At 41.8% G+C, this 18195-nt stretch overlaps 1 protein-coding gene and 1 pseudogene across 3 annotated transcripts in view; one reads left to right on the top strand and one right to left on the bottom strand.

The window, feature by feature from the left end:
• The window catches only part of Vwa8 (von Willebrand factor A domain containing 8), a 319412-nt gene that overhangs the window by 177143 nt on the left and 124074 nt on the right, over nt 1-18195 (top strand). For all 3 annotated transcript variants that reach the window (XM_038310723.2, XM_038310725.1, XM_038310726.1), the window contains exons 22-24: nt 10825-10900; nt 12470-12605; nt 14759-14878. In XM_038310723.2, the coding sequence (XP_038166651.1) occupies nt 10825-10900; nt 12470-12605; nt 14759-14878 (332 nt within the window). The remainder of the gene's footprint in view (nt 1-10824; nt 10901-12469; nt 12606-14758; nt 14879-18195) is intronic.
• LOC119800280 lies at nt 2385-8667 on the bottom strand (annotated as a pseudogene).

The raw sequence follows: 18195 nt of genomic DNA, 5'->3' as shown, positions 1-18195 counted from the left end.
GGAGAAGGCAGCTGAGTGGGTTGCTTTCTCTTTCTGGTTGCTTAATGGACCAGCTGTTCCTGCCACCGTGGGTTCCCACCATGATGAACTGTACCCTGAACTTGGAGCCACAATAAGCCCGGTAGCCCGTAAGCTGCTCCTATGACAGTGTTTTGTCGTAGCACAGTCGCATATAAAATAGATACTGTCAAACCTGTTTCTAACCTGCTTTTCGCCTGTTGCTGGCTACTGTTGACCATCTGCTTATGAATTTTGTGACTATCTCTCTTTTAAGTGAGCTGGTGAGGCAAAGGGAGGTTGAAGTTGGCTGAGCTCACATAGTTAGCATTGTGTAGCTGGTTTCAGCTCTTCCCTTGACTTCATTGTACTGATCATACAGTAAAACTATTGAGCAACTAATGCTCATATTCTGGACTCTACGTATGGTCACACAGTCAGTTAAATACTAGCATCGCGTTTCCAGTATTTTCTCAACTTGATCCCAGACTATTTTCCCTAGGGCAGTGGTTCAGTCTTTTTCCATTTTTATCAATAATACTGTCCTCATTAGATATTTCTCATGCTTTCTTGACAACTCCTCCAGGTCGTTACAGGAACTTTACCTATCACGCCTCCTGTGAGGTGTGTCACCAGCAGATCTCTTGGTCCTCTCTTTGTTTGCCGGGTGATTCACAAAACCATTAGCAAGGCTGCCTTTTGCTGCTGTTCTCCCAGGCGGCTGCTGCCTCAAGGTACCTTCTGGCTTTGTTTCTAGCCTCTCAGTTGTGGCCTAGAGTTGATGAGTCAGATACAGACCCTGGCACTGCTCCCCACCATGCAGCTCACTCTCTGGTGTTTTGTAAAAGAGGGCTGGGCTTTTTTTTGAGGCGCCTGCGAGACCAGCTCATCGCAAGCTCTGAATGACAAGTTTGAGGACCACAAGACTCTTTTGCAGTCTTGCTATCCCTCACCACCAGAGCACAGTAGAGTCTGAGAAAAACCTCAGAAATACAAAAGAAAATACAAATAATAACACAGAACTGAATTTGTCATCCAGCCTTAAGAACTATTTATATTTTCTAAATGCAGTGATATACTTCCTGTTATAGGAATAGAATCCTGTGACTATACATGTCCCCACTGTAGCCAGTGCCTCCAGCCTCTCTCCCCTTAAGTCAATCATTATTAGAATTAAATTTGTTAATTCATCCTTTTTAAACTCAAGCAAAAAATTTTTAAGTGTTTTGAAGTAGTTCTTAGAGATGGGGTCTCGTTATGCACTGCTGGCTGACTTGTACCAGGCCGAACTCAAGCTCAAGAGGATCTTCTGGTCTCTGCCTCCTGGTGTTAGGATTAATGGTGTCCACTACCACATCAGGGTCCCTGATTGCATTATAAAATCACTGCTATTCCAATGAAGGAAGCGAGCAAATACTTTTAATCTTTCTTAAAATAAAAACAGTGACTCAGCATTAAACATTTTCTGATCTCGGATATTCTGAACATGTTTTAATATCATGTCCCAGCCGCTTATCTGCTGTCTCCTCTCGTGTCTTTCCGGTCAGGTCAGTGTCTTGTAGCATCCGTGCAGAGCAAGGAAAGCCTGGCACTAGCACGTGACGCCTAACCTCCCCTCCCAGGTTTTGTTGCTCGTGGTTTTGTTTTGTTTTGCTTTAAAAAGCATGGAGTTCCTTCAGTGGCAACTGTTGTTGAGGTGGTGGCAGCAGTGACAAAATGAGCAGAAGATGTTTAGTGTACGTTCCTGGGATTCCTCAGCGCACAGCTCTGTGAAGACGTTCCTATGAACCAAGATGTGCCTACAATGTTTTATACTGGAAGAATCAATGGCATTGCTGAAAATGTAAAAAATATCGCCACTTTCAAATGGTCAGCAAGCACCTTAGATGGGTTCTCCTGAAGCTGAGCCAGAGATAAGAATGTTTGAGTAAGTGATTTCTGATGGCTGGTTTTTATAGGGAACCCACAGGGAGTGGAAATGGTGTAGAAAATTTAAATAAAGAATCATGTGACAGCAAGTTAATAGAGACTAATGAAGTGGAATTTGAACCCTGAAAGGTTATCAGCAGTGACTTCACTTCATAAACACAGTGGAATTATTCTTGTATTTTGACAACTTTGTCTAGAGATTTAGTGGTTGAATGTATTCAATGTGGGATGGATCTGTAAGGGAAGTAATACTAGTCCTTAAAGTCACAGTGACCACAGGGTCACTTGGGAGGCAGAAGCAAGTGGAGATCTGTAAGTTGAGGCCATGCTCTATGTAGTGAGTTACAACCAGGGCCATATAGAGAGACCCTGTCCCAAACAATAAGAAAAACAGAAAAAGAAAAAACTTGGGCTAGGGACTGTTTAAGGTTCCCAGCCCAAAGCTAAAGGAAACAGGTCTAGATAGCATCCCCTGTGGCTGTAACAGATGTTAGTTCATTCTGTATCTCTGCCCTGGTCTGCTGTTGCCTCATGATTAGAAACACAGTCTCTGTTCTGTCCTCACACTGTCCAGCCAGCAGAGCTGACTGTTCTCTGTCCCATCCGGAACTTGTGACTCCTATAGCCAGCAGCAAGTCCACACCACATCATTCTTTGCTGTAGAAAAAGTTCTTAGTGTCTACCTGCTCTTTGCTCTTTTACCACCACTTGGCCAAAGAGAAAGTGGAGAGCAGAGTAAGCCTTGGGTAACAGGGGAGACTAAAGGCTGCATTTCTTCTCCGCAGTGCCTGTGTGGCCTGCTCTTCAGCTATTGATACAAGCTGACTTTAGGACAGACTAAGTGTATCAGTCACATTGTTTGTACCAAAATAGTTCTCTTTAACTTTTAATGAGAACAAAATGTCCTTTTGAATTATCAACAAATAAAAATGAAGATTATTTTAAGGTATTTTTCAGTTTTAGCTTGTGGTTATTTATTTTTTTATGTTTTAAAATGTGTCTTTTTCAAGACAACTTTTTTGATGGTAAGTTTAGGGCCCCTGACCTAGGACCGGTTCTGCTAGGGCACCTGTCATTCTTTATCACAGTACATGTCCCTGTCCCCATCCTTCCCACTGGACACTGAGCCCTTCTGAGGGCAGGGATATGTCAGCTGTCTATTTCCAGCACAATAGACACACAACATTCTGGGAAAGTTTGTTAAATACATGAGTCAGTGTCAGTTCCCACCAATTTATCTTTGTGACACCCATTTGGAGACTCTTTCCTCTGAAATAGGAAGACATAAGGCCACCGATGGGCAGCCTCTGGCCTGAGGTTAGAGCTCTGGGTACCCCAGAGGTGACGGTGCATGTCTGGCCAGCTCTTCTTCCTCCACACAGCTGACTTTTTCAGTGTGGGTACCTAGGCATCCCCTGACTTCTCTGACTCCTGTATGTTTATCTAGTGCACTGTCTGGCAGCTCCTCCTATCCATCCCTGCCCAGTACAGTCATATTCTTTATCAAGGACCTGTCCTCTCCACCAGAATTAATGATATTTCTTCTGGGTCCCCATTGAGCTCTGTTTTCTTTTCCTTAAAAAAAAAAAGTCTTATTATAGCTGGCATTCCTCGTGCAAATCTAGGAGAGATTTCCCAGGAGGTGAGAGGACTTCTCAGTCCCAGGATGACACGGCCATGTGACACCATACAAAGGTGCTTTTGCTGCCGGGCCTCCCCAGAGTGCTGACCCTCACCCTGAAACCACTGCTGATTAAGCCACTCATTTCCTTCATTTGGGGTTTAATAAATAATATGAGAGATGCAAACAAATACTCTCACATGCTGCAATTTTAAGATAAAACATGACATGCAAAACAGCAAAACTCACACAAATGTGGCCAGAGAGTTCCTGCTTTTCTGCCCTGTGATCCCCCTAAGGGTATCTGCATTTTCCCCTCTGCATTGAGACGCCCCAAGAACTATGGCGTTGGAGTAGACTGATTTTTGCCACTAAAAGCAGTGTCTCTTTGAGAGCATCTACCATGAAATGACAGGTAGACTGGACGGCTCAAACTATGCTCATTTCTTTGTATACCGTCTTCTGTCCTGCGTGGCTTTAGCCTGGGCTCTTGAGACTGGCATATGTACAACCAGAACAATAGGATTTTTTTCCAGTTCATAAACTGGCAGGGACTCTGGTTTCTCTTCAGATCGTATAAATCTTTCACCTTTTACATAAACTGGCAGGGATTAGGATAATAAATATTTGATGAGTTATATATTATATCAAATAATAGATACATAAAAGCACAACTTACCTAGTTAGTTTTTAGGTAACATATACTACACAAATTATGCACTTCAGGTTACTAACCAAAAGAGACCTCCCTAACCAGCTCCCTGGAGAGCATGCCTGTTCTAGCAGGCACAGTGCAGCAGGCTTGTTGATCAAAAGTTTGCCCTGACAATCAAAATACTTTTAAACTCTTATTTCTTTGGCTGGCCTTTGACAAAATCTTTTGATATTTAGCCTCATGTTAGATTTAGTTCATACCACACTTGGGGTACATTTTATATCAGTTCCTTTCAAAGTACCAGGATGTAAGTTTATCAAAGAAAGGGTGGGGTTTTTTGCCTGTTTTTGTGTGGACGTGTATGTGTGTGCACATGCACACACACGAGTACGTGAGTGGAGGTAAGCCAGCTTTGGATGTCGCTCCGAAGGCACTGTCCCCTTCACTTTCTGAGAGGGGGGTCTCTTATTGGCCAGGGACTTGCCAGCTAGGCTAACTAGTTGGCTCACAAGTCCCACAGTTCCTCTTCTCTGCTTCTCCAGTGCTGGGACTATAAATGCATGTCACCTTACCAGCCTTTTTGTTTCGTTTTGGGGGGAATTTTTATGATTTATTGCCCACTGCTTAGAAATTTGTGTCATTCCCAGCAGATCCAGTCCTGCAGAGTCGCTACCCCTTTTGCTCTTACCCAAGCTCCAGCTCCCTTTTTTGCTGGCACCAGTGTTAGCCTTTGCAGTCCCCTGACCTTCATTCTGTTATTGAGTTCCTTTGGCTATTTTCTAGAGGTCTTCTTTTCCCCCTTAAAGGCCATGTCTTTGGGGTCATTCTTCTTTCCGACGAATTATAAACCATGCTGAAGCCATTTATTTTGCCACCACCAAAATGGGTTCTGAAATCAAATACAAAGATGGCATCTGGCGTGGTCATCTGCATGCATTTTGGTCAGCTTTCTGTAATCTGCCTTTGGTACTGGTGCCTTTCCAGAGTGAACGGCATCCATGACCATTTGTTTCCTCTGGAGCGGACATTAGTCATGAAGTTGCTGTGCCATTTATGATGACAGCCCTTGAGCAGCCAAGGAAGAAAAGAGCCACACCAGCTTCTTTTTCTGAGGGTTCTGTGGGACTGAACTGACTTAGGTCCTCATGCTGGCAAATGAATCCTCTACCCAGCCCACTACCTGTTTGTTAGAATGTTCCTCCAGTAAAGCCGCACCTGTTACTATAAATGCAGTAAATAATTCTTGAAAGACTACTGACTATCTTGACATGAAAATTTGCTCATTTTTCCTCATAAGCATGTAAATTAGAATATACCAGTCTATTTTCTGATAGATTTATCCAATGAACAAGGCATTCATCAGCCTTAGCCCCCTGGTCACCTCTGAGCACAACTTTTCATTTTTGTTCTTAGCTCATCCTTCGAATCCTTTCTACGCTGACTAGAAAGGAGCTGTCCTACGTCTTTCACTTTTGTCTGGAAAAGAGAAGTGGATGCCTGCCAAAAAGCAAAGAGCAACATTACAGTTTCTCAACCAAGAAATCTAGTTTTCAGAGTAAAAGACCCAATTATCTACGCACCATTTGAGCAGAGTTTTTATTTCTAAAGACGGGGCAATTTGCAAATTTTTCCGAGTTTGTGGAAAATACTTGTCATGGCTTCAATTAACGGTAGGATTTCTAGTGCAACTCTAGAAGGACAAGGAAATATGGTAGTGATAAACCAGGCCGATTTGAAGTGTTTGGCCACCACCAGGTGACTGTTTTAGTTCACGTTCTTCCTGCTGTTTCCAGCAAGTACCTACCCAAGAACTGCAAAATGTCACATCCTGTAACTTCTTTGAAAAAAAAAAATCACCCCGCCCCAGTGTCTTCCCATCATGGTGTGTTAGGACTATTTGGCATCTAGATTGTTAGTAAAGAGTGAGTGGCATTGGGTAAACTATGTGTCCTCTAAGGGACAGTTCTAAGGGCAGGAGTCTTTTCAGCATTTGACAGGAATAAAAACTTGTTTTATTTTATGAAGGACTTTTCTTTCTAAGCACCGAGAAAGCTCAAGCACTGTGGTAGTGCCCATCCCTACCCCCGGTTCCCTTGTTTTCCCCTCAGATTTCATCCTTTTTCTCTATTGTATTTTCTTATGATCTACATTAATTGCCTCTAGATATGAGCTGCCTTGGGCTTTCGGGGTCTTGAGTGGTTGACCAAACCAGATGTATTCAGATGTAGTCTGATGCTATTTTTAAAATTACATTCATCATAGTCTTGTTTTGTCTTTCTTTTGTATTTGTTGGCATATTGCTTTTAACAAGGACTGTATCTATTTCAAAGCCCAAGGAAATTTCTTTCCTAATATAGCAAGATAAATTTACATATCACAGGAGAGGCCGTGTATATCTACTATCCAGTAGAAGGCCACTGTATCTGTAAATGGTTAACCTTAAACTTATTAATATCATCTCCATATAAGTACCTCCCTGTTTCATAAATAATTATTTATGTTCTCATTTTACTACTGTTTTAAACTAAGGCAGGCTTGTACAAGACTGGGCCTGCCAGCAGCAGGTCTGGATCAGGAGGGACTCATGATAAACCACTGACTACTGGAGGATATGGGCGAAGGGAGGGTTGTTGTCTCCAGCTGTTTATCCACTGGGGATCCCACCAGGTTCCAGTGGCCTGGTCAGAATCAGTGAGAATTTGGGAAGGAAGAGATGGTAATAGAGAAGGACGGGAGATGAGAGTAAGCAGAATGCTTGTGTATGTAGGTGAAAATGTCAGTGAACAAATTTAATCAATAAAAGAAAATTATGTTCTTGATGATGTCGAAAGTCTTCACTTGAAAAGTATCTAATCTCAGGTATTTCTATCCACACCTTTAATCCCAACATTCCAGAGGCAGAGTCAGTTGGAGCTCTTATGATTTGGGGCTTCCAGGCCAGCAAAGACTGCATACTGAGACCCTCTGTGTCTCCAAAATTAAAAAAAAAAAACTTATTCAGTAATATTATTTGTATCTTATTAATAAAATTACCATTTAGTTGTACTTCCAGGTCACCCCTGTGTTTAAAATGCTGAGGAAATCTGTGTCCGTTGCCTCTCCCGAGCACCCTGTTTTCTGATCTCATGTCTGACTCGCAGTCCGAGTGTTCTGTGCACACTGATTGCAGGTGCTGGAAGAGGGGTCAGCTTTTGAAGCTCTTAGGCCTTCTCTTTTTCTTTCGCCCTCAGGTTTGACTGTATTTTTCTAAGAAAAAAGCTACCATAAATCTCTCAAAATGCATCTCATTAAAATACCTTGAAAATAAATATCTTTAATGTGTTTTGCTCCTCAGTGAATTAGAACATAGCTTTGTATACTTTACAAACAACATTGCAGAGCAAATTGCATTTGCTCTCCAGAGACCAGCCCTCTCCTCAGAGGCTAATTCCCCATAACTACCCCCAACAGAACTCAGCTCCCCCCCCGGGGGGGGGGGTTTCCTCATTTTAACAAAGTCCTGGTCTGTTCATAATTTAATTATTTTTATTGCATCTGAAGTCATTTCTTAAGTCAACTACAGCATATTAACAAGTTCGACTTCAAAAAGGACTTAAATTACAGTTAATGAAAATTGGTTTAGCATACTATTTCTTTGTGCCACCCACTACTGACATAAACTTCGATAGAAAACTACTTTGTAGACTAGTAAGAAGCAGGAACAAATGGTGAAAGCACAAACACCAACAATTAGCTGAAAATTTATTAATTGACTTGAGTATTACCGGTAGCTAGAAAGCCATCTCTGTTAAAAGTTGGGCTAAGGAAGCTGGCTGAGATGAAGTTAGCTTTTCTTCTCCTTAGTGTTGTTGAAATTGTTGACTCTAAACTTTTATTAGCTTATATTCAAAGCTGTTTTTGAAAGGAACAAGTCAAAACAGTTTTGAAATTGCTGTATTTTCTTCAGGTCATTGTTTTGTATGTGTAGGATTAACATGCTTGACCCAAGATGCTCATAATGAGGAACAATGATTTAAATCTAATACTCTGAAAAAAAAGTCATTGTATTGTAATTAGGAATCTTTTCATGTGCTGTATGCAGCACAGCAAGTGTCTAGTTATTTACTGATTTTACTGTTAGTTTATTTACTTGAAAGTTTATAATGAGATGTCAAAGAAATCCGGCTCTTCTCTTACTATATTAGGTACCACGCAGAGCAGAGTACATTCTCCCTCCAACACCCACGCACGCACACATGCACACATGTGCGTGCACAGTGCATCAGGCACATTACTGGACTAAGTACAAGCCAACCAGAGTTGCTTGCTTACTCTGTTTACTTATTTTACTAGCCTTTACTCCCTTGGATGTGCCAGATGAAAGTATCAATAGTGCAACAGCGCGAACACTGACTTTGTCCTATAATCTTCTCTGTCAGAGCCAAGTCCCCTGAAAGTCAGGTTTCCCATTTGCACTTACCCTCATCGTAGTCGCCTTTGGGGATCATGTGATATGTGCTTATTTCCTAAACAATAAAACCCCGCATGCTTTTCTCTTCCAGCACTGAGTCTTCAATAAAATGACATTTGACAAGTTGTGTACTATCAGATTTCAAGCATTTATAGAGCAATTTCATTTGCCTTTTAAAAAATAGAATTTATGGGCTGGAGAGATGGCTCAGTGGTTAAGAGCATTGCCTGCTCTTCCAAAGGTCCTGAGTTCAATTCCCAGCAACCACATGGTGGCTCACAACCATCTGCAATGAGGTCTGATGCCCTCTTCTGGGTGCAGGCAGATACACAGACAGAATATTGTATACATAATAAATAAATAAATATTTTTAAAAAATAGAATTTACTGATGGAAGGTACTGTAAGCACTGTCTTTGTTTAGTAACTGACTCTCCATCCACTGACAGTGATGCAGGAGTTTCTTGTTCCTTTTTGGTACTGGAAGGTGTCAAGTTGTTGCCCTTAAAATATGTGAAAGCCGAGGTGAGAAATCCAGTATGCCGCTGGAAAAATCTGTGCAAACGAGTATTTTTCCTTTCCCCACCCACCCTCTCCTCTAGTGCTAGAATATTAATGTGAATTTAAGTCAGCTAATGAAACTTTGTACTTAACTTATTCAAAACTGGAAATTAATTGTCATCCAAAGATAGTTTAAAAGTGACTGGCAGAAATTTGATATACAACAGCATACTATAATGTCTCACAAAAAATGTTGAAAAGTGCCAATTACTTGCCAGAATATATTTTTCACTCTTCTTTACATTGCCTAGGGCATTTTAACTTGATTTTTAATAAAGACAAAACCATGATTTTTTTGGAATGTATTCTTTGTGACGTGGAGGAAGCGGTGAACTCTGGGGTCAAACCATGATCATAGGAGCTGGCAAAGGGTCAAAATAGGCCAGAGCCTAAGGGGTTAACACAAGAAACCCATTGCCTGTCATATTAGAGAACTCTTTCTGACAAGCTGTAAGATAAAGTACAGATAGGGATTAGAAAGATTCATGATTATATTGCCCGTGTATCTAGTCCAGCCCTGGTACATGAAACCTATTATAGAGAAGTTACCTGCTACTATAGAAAGTCTAGATTCTACTCACCTGGAATGAAGGATGGACGTAAACCATGAACTGCGACTGTCAACCCCAAGTATACCTTGCTGACATCACTGTTTTTTCTAAGATAGACTTGAAGGCCACAGTACCATTCCTTGCCTCCTAGATGCACATGGCAAAATTTTAAGTTTGCAGTAAAGTTTGTCATTTGGGTTTAAGTTTCATAGGTATATTGCAGAACCACGGTGTGACGTTTTCAATACAGGCAGTGTCTTATACATAGCTGGAGAGTTGTTGCTTATTTTGAGTAAGCAGCAGGGTTCTTTGAAAGATCTCTTTGGACTCTTAGAGATACCGGCTACATCTTATTTTATGTGATTTCATTGTGTAGATGGTCAGATTGGCCATAGACATTTTCATTACTAAGATACAATGTGTGTAGAATATAAAGACATACAATCGCTTACCTTGAACTTAGCTGTATATTGCCTGTAACACTGCATACGGCTGATAGGAACTTTACAGCTCATCAGAAAAGACTCAGAGCACAGATAACTTGATATTAACATTTTTCAAAACCCCTAACTTAAAGAAAGGCCAGACAAATAGTTAAAGAATAGTTTTGAAATAATATGGTACAAAGCCTTGGATTTCATCTCCAAATCTTCAAAATCCTGTGAAGTCATTGTGTTCATCAAGTCTGGCCTTTGCCCCGATGGCAGAATGGGTGAGATGTAATGTTCATAGATTAATCAGCCAGGGTAACAAACTTATCATCAAGTTTCATGTAGCATAGACATTCTTTGTAAATTATAGTAATATAAACATTTAATGAAACCATTACAAATAGGATTGCGGGGGGGGGGGGAGATTTGGCAACTCTATTAATTTCTAAACCCTTCAGACTTATCCTGTCAACAGAATGTTCTTGCTGGCTGAACTTATTCATTGCTTTGGATTTTTTTCCTTGGGAAAAGCAGGATGATGAACAGATTTAAAGATTTACTCATTATTTATTCATGTTCAAACATTGGTTTATTTCTGTCCTGACTATGACATGTTTGGTTTGACTTCAGGGACACCACGGTACAGACGCTGACCCTGCAGCCCTCAGTAAAAGATGGACTGATTGTGTATGAAGACTCACCTCTGGTCAGTAAGCCGATGATACAGATGATTTAAAGTGTGTTTTGATTGTTCCTGTACCTCAGCCTATGGGTGGGTCAATTCTCTGAGCACAAGCGTGTACCATTTTAGGTGCAAGTTTCTGTATAACTAGAGTACTGCCTGCATCATTTAGATATGCTTCTCTATCAAAATGAGATTATTGGGAAAGTAGCAAGCTCTCTTACTGCATTTCCCTCCTGAGTAAGAGACTCAGGGACTGGCAGGGATCCTCTGCTTGTTTTCTGAGGCTTCTTAAAAGTCTGTTGTTCTAAACTAACAGAACATTAGCCTGTGTTTTGGGAAGCTGAGAGGAACTGACTCCCACTCCAGACTCGGATCTAAGCCTGACCACAGAGCTGCTCAGCCGGCAGCTGTCATGGTGCTGTCATGGGCCAGGCCCCAAGGCTGGGGACTTTGGGATCTGTGCCAAAAGTCTCCAGGGTTGAGCCCAGCTCTTCTCTGAACAGAGATGTGTTACAGATAGGAGCCACATCTTTTCTGTTTTTTAATTTAGCTCATTTTCACCCTAAATTAAAAAACCCCTATCAAGTCTTTGAGAATACAGGTATGTATTGTGATAAAAGAAGCATCCTTTAGTGATTTGTTTTCATAAAATCATTAGTTAGCCATGTGCAGCAGAACAATTTTATGTGGTCCACTGGGTTGTAGGTTATTAGTTAGTATCTCTTTTAGAAAGAAGTTTTAGGTTTATGTTGAAATGTATAGAGTATTTCCTACCTGCCTCCTTAAGAGCGTGAGGAGAAGCCTGGCAAGGGCAGGGTGAGTTTACAGCCTCAGCTTTCTTCTCAGGCCCCCCTTCCCATGGTCACCCGAGACCTGGGGTGCTTGTCTCCCTTTCTCCCTTCCCATCTGGACGGTCTATAGATTGTGCTCCCCATAAGATCCATCTGATACTTCTACCTGCATGTTTCCATGCCCACTTCACCCCTTTCCCAAACTCTCCGTTCTGTGTGCTCTGCCATGTTCAGGACCCGGAAGCGGAGCTCCGTGCTCCGTTTTCACCATGTCAGAACTCACACGTGTGTCATTCTGCCCTGTTACTTGGGGAGGTGAAGTGTGTATTTCCTGGTCTGGAAACCCGTTGCTTAGCAGTAGGAACCCAGTCTCCCTTGCTGTGCTTTTCCTGACATTTACTGTCCTAGAGACGTATATAGTGTAGGAGAGAGTATAGGCTCTCTGTCTTCACTCTTCCCCAGATGCAGTCTGTCCATCGATTTCCTTTGAATGCCCACCTCCTCCCATCAAAGGGTGACAGTATTTGACGACCCGTAACAAGCAGTTTCCAAACTGTACAGTGACTGTTAAGTCTCACTCCTCTCTGTGGCACTTCATCTACGTACTTCGTCCTTGAAGTCTCCCCTGGTCTAGGGTGTGAGATGTGGTCGGGAATGTTGTTAGTAACTCTGAGGTGCTGCTGTTGCTGAGGGTAACTGTGCCTATAACTTAGAGCCAGCTGTGGCAAATTCAAAGCAGTGAGTGATGAGCTTTTTAATAATGGTTACTTTGGTTCTTTTGTTGCTCCTGTCTTCAAAGGTTAAAGCGGTAAAGATGGGTCATATTCTGGTAGTAGATGAGGCAGACAAAGCACCAACAAATGTCACCTGTATTTTGAAAACTCTGGTAGAAAATGGAGAAATGATTCTAGCAGATGGAAGGCGCATTGTTGCACGTAAGTAATAAAAAGCAACGTTTTCCTTCATGTGTATAGTTTTTATATCTCTAATATGTATATCTCTAGTTCTCGCCTATAAATAAGCAATAAGTTTAAGTTCATTGCAAACTAAATTGTACTGACAATCATTTCTAAAAATAACACCTAAATCTAGCCTTGCTGATCTCAGGGTTTTGTTTGTTTTTTGGTTTGGTTATGTTTGATTTTTGTTTGTTTGGCTTGGTTTGTTTTTGTTTTTACTTTTTGTTTTTGGTGCTGAGAGTAGAATTGGGGCTTCAGCCATGGATTCAGAGGCTGTCACATCCACAGTCCCCAGTTTCCCTTTTCTATGATCAGTTTTTGAAATTTTCTGTAGTAGAAAGTGAGAAAAGTCAGCTTTATGCTTTTCTACCCTAAAAATGCCAACCTTGACTCTTAATACCTGTTTTTCAAATATTTGTATGTGATTCCATTATTAAATTGCTATCTTGAAATTCTAGCCTGTTTCTCTTGCTCACATTATTATTATTTTATTGTTGGCTCAGTACAATTAAAAGTCACTGAATGTAGGCTAGACAGATGGCTCAATAGTTAAAGAGTACTTGCTGCATGCCTGGCAGTGGTGGTGCACGCCTTTAATCCCAGCACTTGGGAGGCAGAGACAAGCAGATCTCTGTGAGTTCAAGGCCAACCTGATCTACAAGAGCTAGTTCCAGAACAGGCTCCAAAACTACACAGAGGAATAAAAAGAGTACTTCCTACTCTTCCAGACAGCTAGGTTCCATTCCCAGCACTCACATGTTGGCTCACAACTGTCTGCAACTCCAGTTCCAGGGAATCCAGTGTTGTCTTCTGGCCTCCACTGGCACACATGTGGTACAGTAAAATGCTGTAGATATTTAAAAATCATTGGATGTTTTATTTAATTTGTATGTATGTGTCTATACATTTGTAAATGTTTATTTGTGATATATATCATATATCAGTCACTCAGAAGGGATTGTTCTCTGCTTTGGATTTTCTTTTTTTCCTCCTCAAACTCAGAAATACTATTCTTTTAGTAGATATTGCTGGGCTGGGGAGATAAATTTCATCAGTATTATCTTAGTTTGGATTTCTATTGCTCTGATAAAACAGTATGATCACAAGCAACTTTGGGAAGAAAAGGTTTATTTTAGCTTAAAGCTTAGCTTACAGCTCTCAGGTCACACTCCATCGCTGAAGGAGGCCATGGTAGGAACTGAAGGTAGAGGTCGTTCGGGAATATCTCCTATTGGCTTGTTCTCATAGCTTGCTCAGTTTGCCTTTGTATATGCTCCAGGACTCCCTGCCTAGGAGTGGCATTACCCACAAAGGGCTGGGCCCTGCCACATCAGTCATTAACCAAGAACATGCCCCCACAGACTTGCCTATAGGTGATCTTATGGAGACATGTTCTCAGCTGAGGGCCCCTCTTCCCAGGTGACTTTACCTTGTGACAAGTTTACCAAAAATCAAACCCAAACCTAGCCAATGAAAGTATTTTAAGTTTTCCAAATATGTGCAAGATGCTGATTTCAATTTTTTGGCTCTTGAAAAGACCTGAAAATTTGTTTATAAAAATATAAAAATACATAGCCAGCACCATAAATTTTGAAGAATGTATATGAAGTGGCCCCATTAGGACGGTCAGCACGGCAGAGGTGTTCCTCTTCGATGTTGTTGCAAGGTCACTACTCAGGGATCTGCTCAGCGCCATCAACAGCTGACTAATGTTTCACTTCCCACAGTTCAGGAGGAAGGCAGATTCACCTCAGCCTGAGTGCTGTCCCTTCTCAGGGTCCCTCACACTCTCCAGGTTAGAACTCAGCTCAGGAGACAGACAGATTCACCTCAGCCTGAGTGCTGTCCCTTCTCAGGGTCCCTCACACTCTCCAGGTTAGAACTCAGCCTGCATCTTTGCTCTGAAGACTACGGAACACAGAAATGGTGCAGCAAGGGGGAGGAAGGGCTGCCTAGACAGAAGCTGTGACCAAGCCCTGTCTGGCCCTCTGTGCCTCCTCCTGTGATTTTTCTGGTGTCCCCGCTGATGTCACTCATATGTCCCCCACAGCCTGTACACGACAGTTGCATCAGGGACACCTGACGCCATTTTGAACGGAGTTTCACAAACCACCTGTTTCATTTTCCAGATGCTGCTAATGTGGATGGAAGAGAAAACGTTATCGTGATTCATCCTGACTTTAGGATGGTAGTTCTGGCCAACAGGCCTGGCTTCCCTTTCTTGGGCAATGATTTCTTTGGCACTTTAGGTAAAAATAATAACTATAATGATAACAATAATCGCTCCCCAGCAATGCTATAGTTCCTGCTATTACTCACACTCCTTCATAACCAGCTGCGGGGAGGGAGAGCTTTTGACACTCACAGGGGTTATTTTCTCTAGTCACTCAGCTAACAAGTGGTGGAGCTAGGCTGCGAGCTGGACTGCGTGTCCGTGTCTGACTCAGCGCCTCTCTTCTTAAGCAGTTGCACTGTACTTTGCTGTTTAATGCTCCATAGGGAGCGGCTGTTAGTGTCTCCTATCACCTCCTTTCAAAAGGCCATGGCCAGCTGTGCAGAGTCTGGTTCCTACTGAGTAGGCAGGCCCCGGAGGATGCATCATCATCATCATCAACAACAACAACAACAACAACAACACAGGTGGATTCCCCTTCTCTGGAATCTCATACACAGTACAAAGCAGGCCCAAGCGTCTGTTAGGATCTTGATCTGGCAATTCCACAAAGGGTTTTATCCCAACCATTTACCTGTGTAGCCATTTGAGTACAAGGATAGTCAGCATAATACTGTGTACAATATAGAATTAGAGCAACCCACTGTCCCTCCAAAGGTGACCAAAAAAAGAAACTCTGTGTCTGGACCATAGAGTAGTGTGCCGCTACTCAGAGAAATGAGGTAAGTAATCATGCTTGAATTGAAAATCAGCCCCCGGAATATTAATTGAAGCAGAAGTCATAGAAATGAGTGCAGTGGTCTGCTCTATACATTTAGGAGGAACAGCTGTATATGCTCATTCTATTTATGCAGTTTTTATTTTAGATTCCTGCAGTAATGCTGCTCCTACAAATGTGCTCGTGTGACCACTCTAGAGCAAGCCTATGGTTTACTCTAGTGTGGAAAAGTAGAAGTTCTTTTCCGGTTCTTCATAGCCACTGTCACCCTAAGGCTCCCCTCTTCACATTGACTCTGAGGTCTGCAGTGATTCTCATTGTCCACTCTGTCTCCGTCTGCCATCACCTTGTGCCACTGTCGCGCTCATTCCTGATTGACTCCTTTTTCCTTGACACCCACTCCAACCCTTCCCTCCCCCATCCCATCTTCCTCCTCTCACTCTACTTTCCCCTCCCCTACTTCCCTGTTCGGTTTCCCTCTCCCCACAGTGGTTGCTGAACAACTTTGGTCTTCTAAATCCCTAACCTCTTGGCACCTTAGGTTTTTTTCTTAGTTTATTTTATTTTATTTTTTTTTTTGACACAGTGTCTCTCTGGTCACCTACTTTTTTGCCAGCTACTGTTAGAAGTGCTCAGCAGCTGTCTGTTCAGAAGCTGCAGTTCCAACATTCATTTCTTCTTCACCCCTCTCAAGTTAATTCTAATTGGGTCTTTGCCTGAATCACCAAACAGAAGCAATTCTTGACTAAACCCAATCTATGACTAAACCCAGTGATGGGCTCCCTGGCTGTGTCTTAGCATCAGTGGTGCTTAGGACAGTTGCCACAGTTAGTCACTCTCCTGTCCTTACTTGATGTCTGGTCCTTCTTCCTCAATACTTCCTGAGCTTTTTCTCACATTGATGACCTTTCCTCAATTTCTACATTGACTCTTTCATAGAATGTTCTGGTCTTCTTTTATCTATCTATACTCATTCCCTTGGTAAAATCAAAGCATATTGTTTCACAGTATCACTTAAATAATTGTTATTGCCATGAATTTCTCTGCAGCCAGACTGTCCAATTCCCTGCTGAACACTTATTTCCAACTTGTCTTAACTTGGATTTAATAATTCCCCAATATGAGGAATCACTAAATGGATATTTCTTTTTAATCCCCTTGATTTATGATAATGACACCATTGTTCTTAACATTTTTCTTGAGCTTTTTTCTCTTACATGTGTTACCATCTATCAGGAAATCTTACTGACTCTTAAAACATTCCAAATTATCTCACCATTATCAATATTAGCTACCAATTTAGTTGGAGCCACCACATCTCTCATCTTGATTAATAATAATAAAAAATAACAGGTTAATTAATGGGTTTCTTGCTTCTGCTCCTTTCTGTTGGCATGATCTGTGAAAGATCTAAGATTTTACCCTTTTGCCTAATAAATTAGCCTGCCGCAATTTCATGTTAGGAAACACCAGACTCTGGTCAAAAGCAAATGAGGGATTATGTCTCCTGCTGAAAGTAGTAGTCATAGTAGTCATAGTAAGAGTAGAAGTAAGTAAAGCTGACCAGTACTAGGGGGTGATGACCAGAGGATAGGAATGATCACAGTCAGCTTGGATTAATATCAGACCATCAGATCCTATCTCAGAACACTTAAGAAAAATCAGTGGTCAGTGAGTCAACATTTGTGTTGGTTGTTCAAGCCCCAGTTTTCCCAGAACAGCATGAAGGAAGCTAAATAACCCTTGATCCTGCATTGGGATGCTGTGCAGAAGGACCTGAGCTTAGATAACATCCTGCAATAAGCATGCCTATCCATGCTCCAGAGAGACTGCCTTCCGAAGTTATTGATCTGAAACAGTTCGGTCAGAGCCTCTTCAAGCAGATTGAGCAGCAGTGCTGCAGACTCATGGATTGGCATTTGTCACCCTACACCAGTAATTCCTAACCTGTAGGTCACAACCCCTTTAGGAGTCAAGCAACTCATTCACAGGGGTCACTAAGACCAATGGAAAACACAGACATTTACATTATGATTCGTAACAGTAGAAAAATTAGTTAGGAAGTAGCAGTGAAAATAATTTCACCATAATATGAGGAACTGTGTTAAAGGGTTGCAGCATTAGAAAGTTTGAGGAGCACTGGTGTACACCCTCTGCAGTCTGTTCTTGACAACTGTTGGAGGCTGTGGAAATATACGGCATATGGCAATTAATAGTTCAGATGTCAACCCACCAGAAGAGTGACTCTGATGGAGGTCAGCCCTGTCCAGCCAAGGCCTGCAAGACATCAACTCTGGAAACTGTCGTTCACATTTGCTAATGGAGCTTAGTGTCTCCCCCAGTACCTGCATTGTAGTGTGTAATCTCATGTGATATGTATATGCAATCTCATGATTATATCTCAGTCTTATGGGCACATATATCTGTGGGTGGTCAGGAAGATTATTTTTCATTTAGCTATATATAAATTATACTAGGACTCGCTTTATATCTAGATTTCTTTGTCCCATGAGGACTGTAGACTCTTAAAAGCCTGCTTTGTTCCTTTTGCTGAGACTTGCTGCACACAATTAGTTGACTTTTACCTCAAAGCAAGTTCAAACTAGACCAAAGGCCTTTTGTAAATAGATCATAAAACTTTACAGCTATACACAAGATCAGAGTCACAGATATTG

This window comes from Arvicola amphibius, chromosome 13 (genome assembly GCF_903992535.2).
Source record: "Arvicola amphibius chromosome 13, mArvAmp1.2, whole genome shotgun sequence".
In the NCBI taxonomy this organism is placed as follows: Eukaryota; Metazoa; Chordata; class Mammalia; order Rodentia; family Cricetidae; genus Arvicola; species Arvicola amphibius.
This window is presented reverse-complemented; position numbering and strand designations above follow the sequence as displayed.